Here is a 20,900-nt window from a genome sequence, read left to right on the forward strand (position 1 = left end):
TTTTTGTTTTTGTTGTATTGTTATTTACAATTTTTGAATAACAGGGTTTGGAGAAAAGGCTAAGCTCGATATTCTTTTTTTCCACTGGAATATCATTATGGTATCTTCGTTTGGACTTATATTATAATTTTTGAAATAACTGGGTCTGGAAAAAAGACTTTGGACTTACATTATAATTTTTGAAACTACTGCGTCTGGAAAAAGACTGGACTTTTGTGCTATATGAAGGCATTACTATAGGGTTTTAGTTTTTAGTTTTAAATAACCGGGTCTGGAGAAAAGACTATGCTTGATTCTCAATTTACTCATAGCGCGTATATTCACAATAAGTTCAGTACAATTTAAAACAACAACAAAGACTTTGATTCCACCAGTTTTAATTAACTGGGTCTGGAGAGAAGACTAGGCTCGATTCTCATTTTTATTCCACCGGAACATCATTATCGTATCTTAGTTTGGACTTCATAATATTGGAAACAATCGGGTCTGGAATAATGACTTTGGACTTATATTATTATTTTTTAACAACCGGGTCTGGAATAAAAACTTTGGATTTATATTTTAATTTTTGAAACAACAGGGTCTGGAAAAAGACTTTGGATTTATATCATAATTTTTTAAACAACCGGGTCTGGTGAAAAGACTTTGGACTTATATCATCATTTTTGAAACAATCGGGTCTGGATTAAAGACTTTGTACTTATATTATCATTTTTGAAACAATTGGGTCTGGAATAAAGACTTTGGACTTATATTATTATTTTTTTAAACAACCGGGTCTGGAATAAAGACTTTGGATTTATGTTATAATTTTTGAAACAATCGGGTCTGGAATAAAGACTTTTGGCTCATATGATTATTTTTTAAACAACCGGGTCTGGAATAAAGACTTTGTACTTATATTATAATTTTTGAAACAACCAGGTCTGGAATAATGACTTTGGGCTCATATTATTTTTGAAACAATCGGGTCTGGAATAAAAACTTTGGATTTATATTATAATTTTTGAAACAACAGGGTCTGGAAAAAGACTTTGGATTTATATTATAATTTTTGAAACAACCGGGTCTGGTGAAAAGACTTTGGACTTATATTATCATTTTTGAAACAATCGGGTCTGGATTAAAGACTTTGTACTTATATTATCATTTTTGAAACAATCGGGTCTGGAATAAAGACTTTGGACTTATATTATTATTTTTAAAACAACCGGGTCTGGAATAAAGACTTTGGATTTATATTATAATTTTTGAAACACTCGGTCTGGAAAAAGACTTTGGATTTATATTATAATTTTTAAACAACCGGGTCTGGAGAAAAGACTTTGGACTTATATTATAATTTTTGAAATAACTGGGTCTGGAAAAAAGACTTTGGACTTACATTATAAATTTTGAAACTACTGCGTCTGGAAAAAGACTGGACTTTTGTGCTATATGAAGGCATTACTATAGGGTTTTAGTTTTTAGTTTTAAACAACCGGGTCTGGAAAATAGACTTTTGGCTCATATTGCTATTTTTGAAACAACCGGGTCTGGAATAAAGACTTTGGATTCATATTATAATTTTGAAACAACCGGGTCTGGAATAAAGACTTTGGGCTCATATTATTATTTTTGAAACAACCGGGTCTGGAATAAAGACTTTGGATTTATATTATAATTTTTGAAACAACCGGGTCTGGAATAAAGACTTTGGATTTATATTATAATTTGTTAATTAACCGGGTCAGGAAAAGAGACTTTGCACTTTTGTGCTATATGAACGCATTACTATACGATTTTAGTTCAGAACGGATTTGCCAAAAATCCCTTCAAATTTATTACATTTGTGGGTAAAGTCATTATTACATTTGTGGGCGATCAAAAATTATTACATTTGTGGGTAAAGTGCATTATTACATTTGTGGGTGAAATTATTACATTTGTGGGTAAAGTGTTATTACATTTGTGGGCGTTATTACATTTGTGGGTAAAGTGTTATTACATTTGTGGGCGTTATTACATTTGTGGGCGTTATTACATTTGTGGGTGCAACAGGGACACGTCCCCCCCCTTCCGCCGCCTATGCCGACAAATCACGTGAAAGAGGAAATACTTCCAGGAGCCTAGGCCAGGGACCATTTCATGAAAGCTAGTTGTCAGCAGTCAGTGCTGACAGCTTTCATGAAGCGCCACACAATAAATGTTCCTTTACGATTCAAGATGAATGCTGAATATTATTTCTTCTATAGTTCAACCGAAAGCGATTGATTGTTGGTCTTCTTTTCACTTTTATTCATCACAAGTCCATACAAAGTACATTAAAAAAAACTCATTCAATTGACTGGAGAAATACAAACAAGCAAACACACAAACAAACGAACGAACAAACAAACAAACAAGCAGACAGACATACAGACAGACAAAAAAAAAAAAAAAAAAAACGAATTCTAGAACTGTGAGAACCAGATTCCGTTCCATGCCCTGGGAACGATTTTTGGACTGGGGGTTGCTGATGTATATTTGAGAAAAAAAAGGTTTACACCAAAAAAAATGGAGGTCATTCTGGTTACGTTTTCCCAATTTTACACATCTTCTAGACCCCTTCTAGAATACATGGGTGTGCTGCCTGTGGAGAATAATACTCACAGCACCCCAACCCCCAGCACCCGCCCCCTTCACTGGCCAGGGCCATGGCCATGTTCCGTGCCAATTTACCCATTCCCGTGCAGCGATCGCGAGAGCTAATTCGCAGATTCGCAGACGATTTTGTGCAATCGATACGCACCATTTCATTGGACAAAAGTTTTTAGAAGATACCATTATGAAATAGGGGGTAAGTAATTTGTGCATAAGTCTCTATCGTCGAAAGCTTGAATACTCTGCATTGGCGCGTAGTAAGGGTATTTAGTAATATTTAAATCATTCATTTAATTTTATACAATATCACAATTTTGTTTGTAATAAATGAATAAAAATTCTAAATTGGACCCTTTATTCAGCTCTACCCCTTTACGAAAGAAATGTAGTTGACGACGTCGCATATATCGCGATTGCAATGCAAGATGGCTGGCTGAGCTGACCCGAGCGAGGATATCAATCCAAAAACAAGATCAAGACAAGTAAATTTGTAATTCTGGATTGATTAGTTGCTGAAATGTAAGTATTTCGAGAAATGAACATCGGAATATTGAGTATTCATCTAATTATGTACCTATAATGTAAGAATTAATTTTCTACTCTTCTGAACAAAACTCCACAGCCCACACTCACACTCACAGCACTGACTGACGCTTTGCACGGAGCAAGCATCGCACTCGCAGGACTGCCAGGAGTTTCGGGTCAGATTGGCTCGAACTCAGGAGGCGTCGCGTTTACTTTACTTTAGTTTCGAGCTGATGAGTTGAACTGAAGCCCAGGCATGTAAGTTGTAACTTCACAGGGGAATTGGAGTCTACCTCGGTAACCCAGGGAGCCCAGGCCAGGGCCTACCGTGTATTTGCCATAGACACAGGACTAACTTAGGGTAGTTTAATGGTCAAAATATTAAACTGAATTGTGAAAACAGAAATTATGGCATGCACTTAACCACGATAATCGATATGGATAAAATTAAAGGTCTAGGCCTAAGTCTAACGAGTGGCAGTACCGTATCCTGACATCGAGGCACAGTCACAGACTGGAACCTCAAAAAATAAAAAAGTTCTGTTGCGATACTTCTCCTAATTTGTTCAAAATTCATTAATGGCCGATCGAGACTGGGGTAAACTAGTAGTAGTATTACTGTAGGCTAGAACTAGAAGGAGAAAACTTTGTTTTTTGACTGAGGTTCCAGTCTGTGCCTCGATGTCAGGATACTGGCCTGCCACTCGTTAGACCTTCATCCATATTATATATCTAATCGTGGTAAGTGCATAACTTCTGTTTTCACAATTCAGTTTTATTTTGACCAGGCATAAATTACCCTAGTCACGTGTGTATGGCAAATACACAGTAAGCCCCTGGGCTCCCTGGGCCTGGTTTACTACCGTATCTCAGGTGAAGTTCGTGCAGGCTCCACTCCACTAGTACGCTACACCAGTATGCTTCATCTACGGTACCCGAACTGCGGGACGGTGAATTCGATCAGATATTCCGAGTGACAAAGGTGGAATCCAAAAGTGGTTCATTGTAAAAATTAAACTTATAGAAAAAAATATAACGGGAAAGAAAAAAAAGCTCAATTCCTTAGTTACTCTTCACTCCGTGTCCATCCTCCGGTTATCCTCAACTGGTGATTTTGGGCCAGTATCTTTTTCCTCACACGTATTATTCACGGCCGATTTAAAAACACACTGATCGCTAGACCAAAAGCTTCAGTCTCTGTATTTTGGTTGTTCTGCTGAACTGCGTTGGCTCACTCACCAATACATAGACTGAAAAGCTTGGAGGCCCGGACGTACAGACAACGTATTTTAGCAGTAACGTTAGATCGAACAGCGAGAACCCGATTTTCCGATCGTTTTTTTGTACATAAAATGTCATATTACGAAAAAAAAATCACATCCATATTTACGAAAAAATGTTTAAAATTCAGAAATATCGTACCTTAGACCTCAGTTACCGCTAGTTCTTTTGAAATGATGATCGAAACATCGTCATCTTCGATCCTTTCGTTGGTCAAGGTAAGTTGCCATCTTGGATGACGTCATCATTACAGACGTATTTACCAGTCGCTACCTAACGCGATTTGTGCCGCTGCTTTGCGCTGCGCTTGGACATATTGATGTGCGTGCGTTCGGAACTTGTCGCTCGCATTGATTGGCCAAGATATCGAAAATTTAATCGGAACGCCTTGATAAAAGCACAACTCGTTGACGGCTGCCATATTTTCCTCTCCGGCAGATCGGTCAAAAAATAAGGAATAACCCGGGGAAAAACTCATCGGTAACGTATATTTTCAAAATATTATAAACTGTATATGATATCAATAGAAAGATTAGAGTCTAACGAATATAGTGGACCTTCGTCCAAGATAATATAATGTCATTTAGAATCTAAAAGAAGTAACAAATCTGGACAAAACCCGTCCGCCGAATTGTCGGACCAGATTACACATGAAGGCTCGTACTGACACATTGCCGTCGGTAAATGGGGATTGTAGTAAAATGTCAGAAATTGTTGAATAAATCCCCAGAAACGACGGTTATTGCTGTCTAACTGATCGCAGGAGTTTGTTGAAAATGAAATTGAAATATTTCAATAGTAAACACACATTAAAAAATTGATCATTAATTTGTTTTTGGCTTTCTAACATTTGTACAGGCAAAGAACAACAACATACGGTATGGTATATCTCAACAAACTCAAGGGAAATTGATAATATTAATAACATTAAAAAAAATTTAATGAAAGAATTTTTATCAGACCATTTCAACATGGTAGTTTGATGATGGTAGCAGGTAGAGTGATTTGAAGGTGACATTCTTTTATTTTTTGACTGACTTATTTTTTCTATGCTTTGTGTGGTTTTAAGGAAAACCTATACCTCATTTTGTGATATATACCAATGTTATAAAAATTGACTGACTCAGATTAATATTGTACAGATAATAAATGATTATTTGTATGACCCATGTACAGGTGCTGAAATTCTGCAAGACCTTTTTTGGAATTGGTAATTTTCTTGTGTAGCATGATAGTATAGAGGGCTCTTCAAAATGCCAGTGAGTACAACTTCATTCAAGGCTGGAACAGCGGTGAGTGGCCTCTACAGTATTAAATTTCAAAATTGCAGAATAGTCATATACTCTACGATTGATATTATATGGTACTTGGTAATGTCAGATTATTGTAGAAAATATTGTGAAGAATTACAAATAGACACCACAATATGGCTATGCAGTATTTCATGACTGTGACCATGTTATTAAATGTAAAATGTAGGCTCTTGTTGGTAGGTTATACAAATGCACAGACACACAGCTTCCTTTATAAGCTTGTCACACAAATATATTTTGGATAGAGGAAGAGCATTTTGAATGGATTATCATGGTGTTGAATGTCCATACACCACTCCCCATCTTCCCATCAGCTGGAGGCTGCAGTGCTGTGTGGTCAGCATGGTCTCTCCTACTTCAAGCACATTGAGAGCACTCTACAAGATGTGAAAAACAGTCGGGACCAACCCCATGAACAGGCATGCAGTGTGGAAATGATGAGGAAATTGATCACCACCATACAAGAGGTGTGTATACCTTGTTTCAAAATATAAAATATAAGCTAAACAGCAGTGAATGGGGAATATCCGGGTGCTCTTTTTTTAGGACTCTGAGCATATCTTACCTAGAACCCTTGAGTAATTTTTTTAAATCAATGGATCCATACTGATCAATCTGCTAATTGGTAATCGTCCTGTGTCTCACTTTGTATTATGAATTTTGGTCCTAACATTTGTTGATCAGCTGTTCTTTGCTGTTCTGACAGTCATTGGTTATTACTGAAGATCCTTTTTACTGAGTAAAGAATTAATCTGTTGTCTCACGATGTGGCAAACTGAAAATCGTGAGACAACAGATTAATTCTTTACTCAGATTCAGCTACCACGATGATCAACATCTTCCGTACTATTGATCCTTTTTTACTATTTTAGAAAGTACTCTGCTAGTACCGGGTACTTTTTTTTCATTAGCTTGCATTAAATTGTTGAAAAAGGTAGTTTTGTTGATTTTAGTTTTTTTTTATTAGTGATGTTATATTATAATAATAGTAAATGATTGTCACTAGTTTGACAGGACCTTGTATTGCAAATGTTGGGGGTTATTTTCATACAAATTGGTCTCTCTGGCAATGTTCTTTCCTAGTCTTACTACACATACTTCTCTTTTATAGCCAAACTTCTAAAGGATAACTGTCCCATTGTATACAGTCTTTTTCTTACTTTCCAATATAAATGTTATTTTGTTCTCATGGGGGAACGTGTATGAGATTCAGTTGCCACTGAAGCATGATTTACCAAATTTGAATAACTGAACAACACTGCCAATCAACAAGTTAGATTTATGATTTTATATTGTAGCAACTACCATGCCAGAGGTTTTGGCAGGCTGAAATAATGGTGTTGGTGATCAAGCATATCGCAGTATCCACACAGGAAGGAAAGTCAGACAATCTCTCTGTATTTTTGGACAATGGACTCTCTGAAATACTAGGTATGTACACAGAATAGTTTTTCCCCTGATAGAGTTTAATGGTATTGTCACTATCATTTGTGTTTGTCGTGGGGGGGGGGGGAGGCTGGAGATATACTGTTGATTGAAAAATGGATGAAAAAGCTGAATCGCAGTAAGGGTTACCATATATTTCTTTTTCTTCATAAGTGTTCTGGCAAAGTGTTTTTCTATTTCTATTTTCTATAGTGTTCCTCATGTGAACTTGTATAAATATGCATTCTGCCTCTAGGCACTTCATAAGAAAGAAAAAATATTCTGCCGTGTATTCACTACAATACGTACACCTCAAACTTTTTTGAATGAAAGATTTATTTTATAAGATAATGTTTTGTGTTTCAGTGTTTGTGTATGAAGAGACCAAGAGGTATATTTCTCAAGCAGGGAGAGATGTCCATCATGAAGCTGATAATTTGATGGAAGTCTTGTTTGAAACCATCAATGTGAGTTTATCCTTTACCCTCTGATGCTCATTTTTTTCATTCACAGTCACCATCCAGTTTTTTCTTTTAGTCTAATAGTTGTCTTTATAGATAGTCTGAAAAGAAATTGTACATAGGGAGTTCCAAATAAATTTTGGATTATTGAAAAGCACTTTTTTTTGTTAAGTTCTGAACAATGTTATATTTTCTGATACATGTAGTATTGTTCTTTGATACAACCATGGAGGTAGAACCTTCGGTCAATTTAGGAATTCATAAAAATCTTCATGTCAGAAGAATTAAATGAAGAATGAGTGAATCTTTGTAATATATCAATCAATTAAAATGTGACAAAATAGAATCTTTGTAATATATCAATCAATTAAAATGTGACAAAATAGAATTTTTTTAGAACAGTATTGATTCATATTTTATTCATTTTATATAAAACAATTAGATAATCTACATGAGTAAATTAATTAATATGAAGTGTATTTGCAATGTATATATATCTTTCTCTGTATGTACCTTTCATTAGTCATTTCATTTTTTTACCATCTCCAATTTGTTTTATAGGAAGTTTCTGAATACAGTGGAGCGGCAAGGAGGTTAATGGTAGAAGCCTTTTGTGCAAGATTGATCATGCTTGTAATCAACACAAAAATACTCTTCCATACAAGAATGGAGGTAATATTTCAGCTCATTATCATTCATATTGCTATTATATAACATAGAGCTCACTCATTATTTACTAACAAAATTAAAAATGATTTATTTTAATACTCCTTTTTTTGCTCTCATAGACCCAAGTTGCACAAAAACATCACAAAAAATTAGTTTCATTTGATAACACTATATACATTGGCTGCTTATTGCATGTAGCTATAATTAGTGTGGGGTATGTTTTGTGCTGTATGGAAAGTTGGCTGCACTTTATGGCCCCTGCATGCATGATATATATGACCTGCATGGGTTCAGTTCTGGTACAACAGTGAACTCAGTGGAGATGGATTGATTACACTATTCCCAAGCAATTGTACAAGTCAATCATGTGCAAAGTATTGTTTGAGAATGATTTTACATAGTTGAGACATACTGAACAGGGTCCTGTTTCATAAAGCTCTGTGATATACCAACAAATGTACTATCAACCAATCAGATTGAAGGATTTCAATAGCTTTTTACTAATAATAAGTTATATGAAACTGGCTCCTGGACTGGTTTTGCATTGAATTTCACAGGCGGAGAGGACATTGAACCTGATGTTAGAGGGATGTGAAGATGATGACCTTACCTGGGTTGGAAATGATCCTGTCACAGCCAAGCTAATGTAAGGAGTACTTTATTATATTCACAGTAGAACCAGAATGATCCCCCCTCAAAAAAAAAAGGTCCATACATGTACATACATGTATGGAACTCACTTCCCCACACAGTTCAAATCTCATCTTCTCTTCTGTCATTGTAAACAAAGTTGGAAACCTATCTTATGTCTCATAGGTCGAATTCATAAAGGTGGTTTATGAACCCATGGCTAATGCAGATTTCCTGTATAAATTACGCTTAATTACCGTGTATATTAAAAAAATTTCCAATGCTGATGTGCGCTTTTGTCACAGTGTGCCAAATTAGTGCCTGGTGCCATGGTTAAGTACGGTATTTTATTCATGAGTCCAGTGTTAACAATGAGCTCATTAACTCAAAACAGTGGACTCATGAACAGAATAGCATTAGAATAATGTTACTTTTAAAATATCCAAATACACTGGGCTACACCTCAGCAGTGTAAGAACTGTGGTTTACTAATATCAATGATGATGTGTATTGCTTACCTTCTATGTTAATATATTAATTCAGGCAACACCTAGCAGACATTCTGCCTGTAGCAGGAGACTTTGAGATGCAGATTGCCATAACGGAATCATTAGCAAGGATGGTGACAAAGAGTGAACGAAGGAGAAGATCACCGGCATGGTTCCCATTACAGGCCATCAGTGAAGCTTTCTTAGCCATTGATGACCAGAGATTTGATTCAGTGAGATGTTTGTATTTTTGTGTACCTGTATGTTACCCAATGAACTGACTCTGTCAGTACACTCAGCCTTTTGCAATTTTTGGGTGGAAAACTTCTGTTTTTCAATATTTTTCGGCGATTTCACTTTGTACCTTATATATCCAGCTTAATTTCAATTGTAATACATTCATGTGTTTTAAATTGCTGAATATTTACTGGATTGCACAATCGGAAACCTTCAAGATTGACATATAGTGCTAGTTGGACAGAATGTTGTAAACATTTTTTATGTACAAGTACTCTCTCTCTTTGCACAGAGTAAATACAGAGACTGTATTTACTGTTTTTCACTGTAAATACGCATGCAAACTTATGTTACACATCCATCGTTTACTGTGCATGTACTGCATGCATTGCAGCACAATGTCATTAGCAAAAAAAATTTACTTAATGCACTAATTGTATCAAGCAAATTAAGCACAAAAAACTTCGTGTTGACTTTTTGATGTCACAATATTTCTTTCTGGTATATGCAGTTTGCTGTGTGTCCCTATGTAAATATAAGGAGCTTTGATTGCTGTTTAAGAGCACTGACCCATGTCTCTTTATTATAGAACACTTTTAACTTTAATATACATATGCACATTCTTGATGATTATGTCTTTGGTATCTCTTTGTAAGACGGGTCCATTTCTTGATTATATTAATGGATACTGTCAACATATACTTCTTTTGATCACTTTGTGATTTAACAGTTATCTTTATTCACTTCATTTTGAAGGATTGCCGCATATTTCTGAATCTTCTGAACGAGAGTTGCCGGGAGAGAAGGTGGGTAGTATCACACCATTTCATTTTTATCATTAAAATGAAAAAATTTCATAGATTATTTTTTCTCGCTCTGCTCAATATATCAGTACTTTGGGATGGGATGGGCATCAACTGTAGCAAATTTTGTTTAAAGTGATCATTTAGAATATTTTTTTTCAAGTTTTTAATTTCAAGATAATTCATACACAAAAGAAAAAGCTCTGAACCCCACCCCCCATGTTTGCCTTTGAAAGCAGAAAAGCCAAAACTTGTACATGTGTTCATATTGTCTTAATATCTTTATGAATGAGTTTGCTTAATATTCTCTCATTTTACAGTGTGTGTTCTTTTCCATGTAAGAAAGCATTCCTTGGAGATTTTGAGGTGAGTAAACTCAGATCTTAATCCATGTACTACTATTAAATGCGATATGTTGTGATGATTCTGGCAGGAGGGCTTAAAAAAGTTTGTGCTGTGACATCTCACCTAATAATTGGTCCATATACAGAGCATGAGGAAATTACAGAATACAGTAGTCAACATGTTCATTGAATTCAACTGACTTACATCCTTATTAGAAGGTACATTTGTGTTCTGTTCCTAATATAAAGTACTCCTACCATTTAGCCTTAGCAGACAGATAAGTTTATGTTTTCAAAATGTATTGTTAAGTGTCAAAAATGAATATTCTATATTTGCATGTGGTCTATCTGCAATTCTTATAATTTGGTCAGGTAATCGAATACTTTGAACCCTGTCCACCCCCACAAAAATATATGATTTACTGGTATATCTGTAGTACAGGCACTGTCTCTCCTGAGAGAGTGGAATTAAATTTCAACTAGCATTGCAGGTGGTGAAATTTGATGAAACCATTTGTGGAGTCATGGACAGCTGATCATTATTTGATTGTATAATTTATTCAATTATTCTTGATGGTTGTATTTGACAGATTGTTGAAGTTTGCAGGTATTTTTTATCTACAGTACTTTCTGACAGATCATTTTAAACAAAAGTGAAACGTCTTTTATCATTTAATTGAGCATTGAAGTCAGAGGATTTTTAAAAATTTATTTTCATTCATCTGTCCACCCATCCACCCATACCATGATGAAAAACAATGCACATAGCAGCCTTACAGCTGAATGGTGTACAATTTACATTGTACAACGCCTACTTAGCTTGTTATACGCGATCAAATGGGAGGCTGAATGTCACACATTCGTGCCGTTGCACACAAGATGGACCATCCAAAATGTACCGTCCAAAATGTACCATTGCACGGCCTTAGAAGGTGACGTCACAATGCGATTTCATTGAATAAGGTGATAATGCGCGTACAGCCCACAGGCTGGCTAAATGCGCAATGCTGTCCAAGATCATGTGCGCTTGTGGGCCCGGCTTGTGGGATTTTGCTTTTCGCTTTCAATATTTTTGCTCCCTTTTCATAGATTACTGGAGGGAAAAACTCTTGTTTTTTTCATATTTTCCCTAGATTCCGAGGCGTTGTACAACACAAATAGCGAATATTCTTATTCGTGCAATGGTGCGAGATTTCGCAATCGGTGAAAGAAAGAAACGCTCTATTCAACTCGGCTAATGCCTCGTTGAATAGAGCATCTTTCTTTCACCTCATGCGAAATCTTGCACCATCGCACTCATGCCTATTCGCTATTTGTATACTGATGGATACAACAGTTAGTAACATTTAAGAACATATTGAAATTAAATCCATTGTCACAGTATTTTTACGGCTTGCTTTACTGATTCATTAGTTTCATTGTCTTTGTTTTATTATAAGATACACATTTAACCTCTTATTTATCTTAATACCACATACTCAAATTATATTTCTGTCTTTATGAGTGATGGCCAATTAAAAATTCAGTGCTTTTGTCACTGTGTTATATTGATATTGTATTCAAGCGTTGAGACAGAGTTCATGATCATAAGAAATCACAGCAAGTTTATATTGATTGAAGAGATTGAATAACTATTTTTTCATTGTATGATAGTTGAGGAACCCTAATGAAGATAAAGTCAGTGAGTTCTGGGTTGACTTCAATGCAGTCAGTCAATCAATCACCATGTATGTAGCTGATGAAGATACAGGATTAGAAGAGGTAGGGGAAAACAACTTCTGCGATTCTCTTGATACAATTTTACTGAAATGGGAAGAATTTCATGTATTTTGCTCTCATTTTTTTTTATAGAATCAAAATGAAGATGTGAGAAAATGAGTTTTAAGATTTTTTTTTCTAAAGAGATCTCACATTGTCAAATCATTGATAATTCCACAGATACATGTATATTTTGCTCAACTCACCCCCGAGATAATGCATATAGAAATAAATAAAACCCATCAAAAACATACAAACCAACAGACAAAAAAGAATAGAAAAAGATTAAGGGCAAGTCTAAGAATTTGTGCGCCTCACGTACGGGACATTTCAGACGCTTTAATGACCTGAAAAATAGTGTTAATTGACTTTGATTAAATTGAATACCCTCATGATGGTAGACATCTAGGAGAAGAATAATCATGCAAAAAATGGTGACGTATGACCTTGTCCTTGAACTTTTAGAGAAAAAAGATGTGCCGTTACGTATGGGACGCAGAAAAAAGACAATTTTTAAAACATTTTTTTCAAGTTGAGAATTCTCTGAAAGTACTTCATTTGACAACTTGTAACTTAGTGTAATAGAAGTCACAATACTCTAGTATGTCTAAGGCAAGTTTCATGTCATAAGCCAAGTCCCTCTAATTACAGACTCTAATTAAACAAATTAATGACGTGTTACGTATGGGACATTTTGTCCCCACAGAGAACGTACAGAATTTTCCCCATTATTAAAAAAATTGAAATAATTTAAAATATGGAAATAATAAAAGAGTTTCTGTCTTTTAAAATGTTCTATTGAGACATATCTGATATGACTGAAAAGGAAATTAGCCATTTAAATTTTTTTTTCTTGTTTTTCATGGTTTCATGAATTTCTTATGTATTTCTATTGTTTTTTATTTTTTTCATATTTTCCCATTTTCACAATTTTTTTGCTTCAATTGTTTTCATTAATCAGTATTCATAACAAATCAGTCTTTAAAAACTAAAGAAAATGTAAATAATCACTTTTTAGAGCACTCTTGTAATTTGTTTTTTCTCCATTCACTTTGTGCACAAATCTCCCCATTGACATTGTGTGTAAATGTCCCATACGTAACATGTCGTCCCATACGTAACGATTGTAAACTCTATTTTAAAAACTTTTTTGGTTATAACATTTTCATTCTTTACAAATTAGAACTTCCCAGAGATGCAACAATACAAGTAATGTATTATGAGATATAACTTAAAAAACATCCTCAAAATGTTACGTATGGGACATTCCATCCTTGGACAAGACCTAATTTGCATAATTAATTAGATGACACCACTTTTTTCCCCAGAAGTAACAGATGCTAGGGGGTCCATGTCCCACCTATGACTAAAATCTCACAAGTTTTGTTTTTATTTTCTAGGAGTTTTTATAATTGTCCCACACGTAACGCCCATTTTACCAATTATGCAAATTAGGTGCCCAAAATTAGCATAAATATGCGTATTATCAAATTTTTCTTAATGAAATTTTAAAATTCAACATTTGGGCTTTCTTACCCCACCAAAGATAACTTCTTAAATTAAAGATGAAATTTTGCCTTCTAGGGTGACCTTTTCTTGGACTTGCCCTTAAATTCTTTTTATGATGCTTGAATTGTTTTTGCTGTTCTATTGACTAGATTCATCATTATGATCACGATTGTTTTCATGAGATACATATAATGGCTGAAAATAAAACTAATTTATTTTGAAGGGTTATTTCTTATTTTTTCAACTTGAATTATACATTCTGGTTTATGTCATTCTGTATTCAGGATCAAAGAATGAGTTTTCCACAGTTGCATGTTGTCTGAAACAGAATATCATTATATCATGCATGTTATTTTTGTTAGTGTTAATGGCGTGATATTCAATAATGGTGATAAAAAAATGTGATTTATAATGTGCCATATCCACTCGGCAGAGTGCCCAAGGCTCAGTGAAAGAAAGAGAGAGAGAGAGAACAGTACAAATAAATAAATTAAGGAACAATTAAGAATAGGAAGCATTGAACAGACGCATCTTAAGGTAGCATTTAAACATGTCAATGGAAGTGCAGTCATGGATAACCATGGGAAGGTCATTCTAGTGAACAGGGCCAGCGTGAGCAAAGCCTGTACCCCCACATGTCTTAGCAGATAATCAACCATCTGTGTTTTTCTATGTTGTTTACAACATGATTGAAATACGCTGTTTGATGTTTCTCTATCTGTAGGCATGATCGAAGATTGGGTTTAAACCCAATTTCCATGCTTGCATGTTGTCTATTTAAAACTTTCAAGTGTCATGTATGCAATTTCAATTGTTGTAACTGATGACTTAAAAACCGTCTGGCCCGAATTCACAAAGGTGGTTTTGAAAGCCCACGGTTCAGTTCATTCTTTATTTAGATTTCCTGTATAAATTACGCTTAGCGTGTATGGGGTGCGTGTAAAAAAATGCCCAGTGCTGATGTACGCTTTTGTCACAGTGCGCCAAATTGACTCCTGTTACCATGGTATTAAAGATAAGCAATTTTATTCATGAATCTCAAACAGTGGACTCATGAATAAAATAGCGTGGATAACCACGGCAACAGGCGTCAATTTGGTGCTCTGTGACAAAACCGTGCATCAGCATTGGACATTTTTTTGATATACGCAGTAAAATAAGCGTAATTTATACAGGAAATCTGCATAAACCATGGACTCAACCGTGGGTTTTCAAATTCACCTTTGTGAATTTGGGCCTCTGTGTTTATGTGTATTGTAGGAGGGTGGTTTGTGGGAAACGGTGACTTTCTCCAAAGAAAAGGTTCAGGAATACCTCGTAAATGGTAAGTCCCTCGGAGCTAGATTTGAATTTACCGATAGAGATTTCATTTGAGCCCCTACGAACATGTTTTGATTTTTAGAATGAAACACATTCACTATAATAGACTCTACCTTCATATGGCTCAATTGGCTCATTGGCAGATTAAGTTTTCCGGTACAATATGTTATTTGTCATGGATTTTGCTTTTCAAAATAGATATATCAAAATTAGTGTCATTTAGTGGGCTGTTTTTGTCTCGTCTACATTGCCAGCAATGGTCCCATCAATCAAAATCTTATTATAAGGTTAAGTTGTGAAATAACATGAAACTTGGATATAAGGTTGATAGAGTCTCAATGATATTTTGTATGATTTTCAGGTTGCTAAATTTATATAAAACATCTCTAGGGAATTTCTTATTTTTGCTCTTCTTTGAATGACCCTTTGAAAATTGAATGAACAGAATCCAGTTTCTTTATCTGGGATGCGATAATCTTGTCATGCAATGAAACTTAGCATAGTATCTATGACAATGCTTTGCACCTGCAGAGGATGAAAAAGGTTTCATTAACCTTATCGTCACCCTAAAGGATCCAGCTTCTTCTATCCTTGCTTTCTGTGGCAATGACAGCCGTACAGCTACCATCATATTTAATCAGAGAACAGACCTGGCTGATGCTCTGGTTTTGTCTTTAGGATCAGACAAGAATGCTGCTCCAATTGAGGTAATCATACTCTTTGTGACTGATTATTACTACTGAGGCCTGTTTCACAGAGCTAGACAATCGATCAAACATCAAATTTGCATGCCTTTTTCACATTATGATAATTGTAATGAAGCATAAACATCAACCCTATGATTGAGAGCTATGCTTTGTGTAACCGGGATCTGGGCTCAGACCTATCAAATCTCTCTTTTGTTTGATAGTCCATGTTTTGGTATTTCTCCCTTTAATAGGTCATGAATTAGATAATAGTTATGGAAAGGTACTTGAATAATACAAGACTTCTTGAAAACAAGCCTCATTGTGTATGGAAAGAAAAAACAATTACCTTTTGCACTTTTGTTGATTATATTTTTAAAATCACATTTGTGTAATTTATGCAAAGATCTGTTTTCAAAGCCAATCTTTTAATTCTTTATTTTAAAACACATCATCTTCATTGAGTTGACTATGCATGTATGGTACTTGCACTTCATTGTCATGTTGTCATGTTGTTTCTGTCTTTTAAGGTAATCTTACTTCTTCACCATAGAATACCACTTCTTACCATGGGGTATTATTTGAATTTCAAAGTCACTATCAATTAGTCACCAAATTAAATAGTTGGAAAAGTGGTATTCTGCTTTCAATAGAGCTATTAAGATCACTTCAGTATTCAGATAATTTCCCCAGGCCTAGTCTGTATTTGAGTGGCAGTTTAATCTGTCGCTTCTTTATAATAAAAAGTAATGATGGCAAATGTTCATTGCAATAAAACTCTGACCCACTTGATTTTCCATCATCTTTGAAGTTCAAGACGGTGTCAAGTTCGTTTCCAAGTAAATCATAAATCAAGTGCCAACATTAGTTCAAAAAGCTATATTTCTTCATTGGCTTTGTCATCTAACCATACAGGGATTGTTAATACTGGTCTATATAGATGTGTAATCTTTAATTATAGAGCTACAATCATTATTGATTGGACGAAGATGAAATTATTGTCAATAAACTTTATATCACTTGAACTTATATAATACTTTAATATTAACACTCCAGTGAAACTTTGATTAAGTCTACAGATCCAAATATATCACTTAGCACTATTTTGTAAACAAAACCCTTCATACAAGATGGTTCGCATTTGTATAAGCTTGTTGACTATCTTTGAAGTGGTTTACCTATTTGTCAACAGTTTTGTTTAAATCCTACAGTGTATTTCTAAATAGGGAATTTGCCAAAGTGTTAGGCTATATGATATGAAAAAAGTAATAAGAAAAGGATGTGCAATCAGAATACCCCAGAGGATAATAGAAATAAATGGTATGTTGTAAAAATGTTTGCTAGAACTGAATTTGAGCTTTTTGCAGTGGGGAAAAATGATGTAGATTTTTATTTGCTTTAATCGGTGCATTAATTGCAATTGATACTGTTTGCTCTTTACAGACACCATCATCATCTCGTAGAAGTTCAGTGAGTAAAATCAATGTGTTGGTGAATCGGGCGAGGAACACGAGCTGGGGGCTGAGTAACATGCCGCAGTCGTTCAACGACGGATACATTGATGTTGGAGCTCATCAAGAGTTGCATTCTGGGAAGCATGTTGGAACTTCTGGGGTAAGAAATAATAGATTGTAATCACAGGGAAGCATTTATTCAGTCTAAAGTCTGAATTAACTCAATCCAAAGCTCTCCAAGGTCATAGCCCTTGATGCCATATTAAAGTTTTCTCATTTGTGTAGTATTATGAAAATTTATCGTATAGAAAAGTGGTCCTGTCCTAAAAATATCAAAATTTAACCCATTAAACCCCAAAAGCCATAATACTGGCTTCTCCATGAACAAGCATATACCCAAAAAGCTGGAATATCGGCTTCAGCTCATGTGATTTGCAAAGCAAACGTTTTAGATATCAGGTGACCTGTAAAAATTACGTAATTTACTTCTGTCAAAGCAGTGATTTTGAGACAAAAAAATGTTCGTACAGGAAGCTGAACAACATCAGCCGGGTCAGGCCGGGTACCATTGGAGTAAGGTGCCGCTGACATTGCTGGGGCTCGGAAAATGAGAATAGGAGATTATTTATTTCAAATGTCATGTATTCCTCCATTTTACCAATTTCTGCAAATAATTCAGGGTGAGGGTCACGATCGTCCCAATTAATTCATGGTTCAAAGGGTGAAGGCCTGTTCATTGAAGGATTAATAGGGGGTACTAGTCCTGACTTTTGTCTTGCAGTCGGAATATTGCGTATTCTAATCTTAGAGCAGCACCTACATCCTTATGGTCAATTTACACTTTGCCACTATCCAATAAGGTATTAAATGGTATATATGGTCATTAGAAGGCAAAAGCTGTATGTATGTCTGGCATTTGCACTTTGAATCTCTTGGTTGAAAGTTCCCTTGGGATTGGAAAAAGTATATACATTTTGTGCACAAAGTACACAAGCCAGATTTCAATAATGGGTAATCTGTAGTTTATCACTCCAATGGGGCATCTTGGATGACTGTAGGCCATATTGGTACAAATACCACATCCTTCTACCTTTTCAAGATATGAATGATAAATGAAAGATATGAGGTATTAAAAAGGGAATGTGATCAGAGCCCTGATCACATTCATAAAGCTCATGTTTAATTGACCTTGGGTCTGATTTTAGACTGGACTGCATGATAATTATGTGCAATCAAACACACTAATCAAATTTGAGAATCTGAGTCCATAGAGTGTCAAAAACATGGGGCATTCTCACATTCACATTATAGAAAACAAACATGTATGCTGTTTGTTACAAGGTGAACTTGATAAAAGTCCAGCCCCCCTTCAGTTGAAATGTTGAATAATTGCCTATTTAAAGTAAACACAATTTTTAGTATAAAGCCAAACATGTTTATCTTTTTCTATTTTAATATAAATAAAATTTCTACCAAGTTGAGTATATTTTTACGGTCTTTAATTGATTTGACTGGGGTAAATTTTTCAGGACATGCATGCCAATGAGGCAGAGCTGCCAAGTAGTACTGATTTTCAGTGTTTATAGTATTGCAAAGTAAGAAAAATACTGGTAGTTTAATGTAAAATATTGATTTCTAAAGTTTCAGCTTTATGTGTTGTCCTATGGTATTTTTTGAAAATACTGATTTCCTCACCGAAATACTGATTTTCAACTTTAAAAATACTGAAATGTTCTTTTTCAGGTCATGGATGCCGATGAGGCTAAAGCGACTCCAGTCAGACGGAAGATATCGATACCACTTGTTCCTATGATCACACCCACCAGGACATCTCTTTATTCAGCAGCATCATCCAGTGTGTCTTCCTCTGGAAGTGTGGATTGTCAGGGCAAACAAACAAATCAAGGTACGGATTCCTTTCCTATTCCCTTTTTACCTCTCATTTCCAGGGAGGTGTATTACAAAGAGTTAGTATGAATTTATAATGTCTTACTTACATATGCTGATGCTGAATCGGATTGAGGGATACGCAGTAGCGCGTGTCCTGCGAGCATTATCTGACTAATGTGGTGATGCGTTATATACCACATTCATCTGAAATTTAAGTGCGACTCTAAGTCAAACTTGATATTTTTGAACCTCCTTCCCCCTGGTCACTTCTTTTCTTTCTGCCTTTCTATCCATTCATCTTGTCCCTCACTCTCCCCCCCCTTATTGTCCCTTATGCTCTTTTTTCACCTCACCAGGGGGTGTAACATATAGAAATATGATCAATATTTACGTATGATTTGAATGTTTTGTACTTTTTTTGCCAATTACGTTATGCTCAATTGTAAGATTGATTGTATGCTGCAATGCCTATATCTCACTCTCTCCTGCTCTCCTATTCTTTCCTTCCCCCTTTCTCCCCCACCCTTATATCTCTCTCTTTGCCATCTCTCACAATCCCCACTTCTTTCTTTCTCTCCTATTCCTCTTTCTCCCTACCCTTATATATCTCTCTTTGCCACCATCACAATCTCCACTCTCTCCTCCCTGTACCCATTTCTCTCCACCATCACTGCTTTGTGCCGAGACCGTTTAGATCTAACAACTCGTCTGGAGCGACCTGTGGTACCAACTGAAGGCGTTCCATATTTTTAGCAGATATAAATGGGGTGATAGAAGGCATATGGTTAGAGTTATGATTGTAATAGAAGGATTAGGTGTTATTTAGTTCTGGGGAGCATTTCATCAATATTTTCATCCGAGAAGTTGTCAGATCTGACATCTTTCCTTGATTCTGATTGGCTGAGAGGTACTGTTACTATGGTAACTGTCGGATAAAGTGGTACTTGTCGGATAAAACGTCCGACAAGTCCTTTCATGAAACGCTCCCCTGGAGGTTAGATTTGATGTTTGGTTGCAGATTTTTGATAGGAGAATTGTTGCGAAGGCAACAGGGAAAGAATTACTTGTGGGGGCTGGGGGTTATCTAGCCCCTGAAATACTCAGAAAAGCCCTAGACAATAACAAAAGAGCCCTGGAAAATCTCCATTCAGTACAGCGTTAAAGCTTATATGTTACAGATTTAGGTAGCCAATTGTGGAAAGTACATGTAGCCCTCAAGAATAAAAAAAACAATCTTTTGCCTGTGGAGCAAAAATCGAGGAACCTTTCCCTTTGGACCTGGGAGATGAACTTTCATTCTTGCTGTATGCTGTTCTTCATATGACCCTCTTAAAATATGTCAACTGAGTGTCCCTTAAACAAATCATTCATACATGATCTACCAGCACAATCGTAGAAATAGGGTTCATGAATAGTTTGGAACCCTAAAATAATCTTTGGAGGGTTATTAAATATCAATTAAACTTTATGAATTCATCTGTCATT

At 35.5% G+C, this 20,900-nt stretch overlaps 1 protein-coding gene across 1 annotated transcript in view; it reads left to right on the forward strand.

Moving 5' to 3' along the window:
* The first annotated feature begins 3,054 nt into the window (after positions 1–3,054).
* The window catches only part of LOC121431049, a 54,531-nt gene continuing 36,685 nt past the window's right edge, over positions 3,055–20,900 (forward strand). Inside the window, exons 1-15 of the mRNA XM_041628519.1 lie at positions 3,055–3,141; positions 5,605–5,720; positions 6,056–6,208; positions 7,040–7,172; positions 7,533–7,633; positions 8,189–8,299; positions 8,854–8,942; positions 9,470–9,647; positions 10,408–10,457; positions 10,775–10,820; positions 12,452–12,559; positions 15,326–15,389; positions 15,917–16,092; positions 17,515–17,685; positions 19,269–19,431. Coding sequence (XP_041484453.1) covers positions 5,682–5,720; positions 6,056–6,208; positions 7,040–7,172; positions 7,533–7,633; positions 8,189–8,299; positions 8,854–8,942; positions 9,470–9,647; positions 10,408–10,457; positions 10,775–10,820; positions 12,452–12,559; positions 15,326–15,389; positions 15,917–16,092; positions 17,515–17,685; positions 19,269–19,431 — 1,582 coding nt within the window. The 5' untranslated portion in view covers positions 3,055–3,141; positions 5,605–5,681. The remainder of the gene's footprint in view (positions 3,142–5,604; positions 5,721–6,055; positions 6,209–7,039; positions 7,173–7,532; positions 7,634–8,188; positions 8,300–8,853; positions 8,943–9,469; positions 9,648–10,407; positions 10,458–10,774; positions 10,821–12,451; positions 12,560–15,325; positions 15,390–15,916; positions 16,093–17,514; positions 17,686–19,268; positions 19,432–20,900) is intronic.

Source organism: Lytechinus variegatus, chromosome 17 (assembly GCF_018143015.1).
Source record: "Lytechinus variegatus isolate NC3 chromosome 17, Lvar_3.0, whole genome shotgun sequence".
NCBI classification, from domain to species: Eukaryota; Metazoa; Echinodermata; class Echinoidea; order Temnopleuroida; family Toxopneustidae; genus Lytechinus; species Lytechinus variegatus.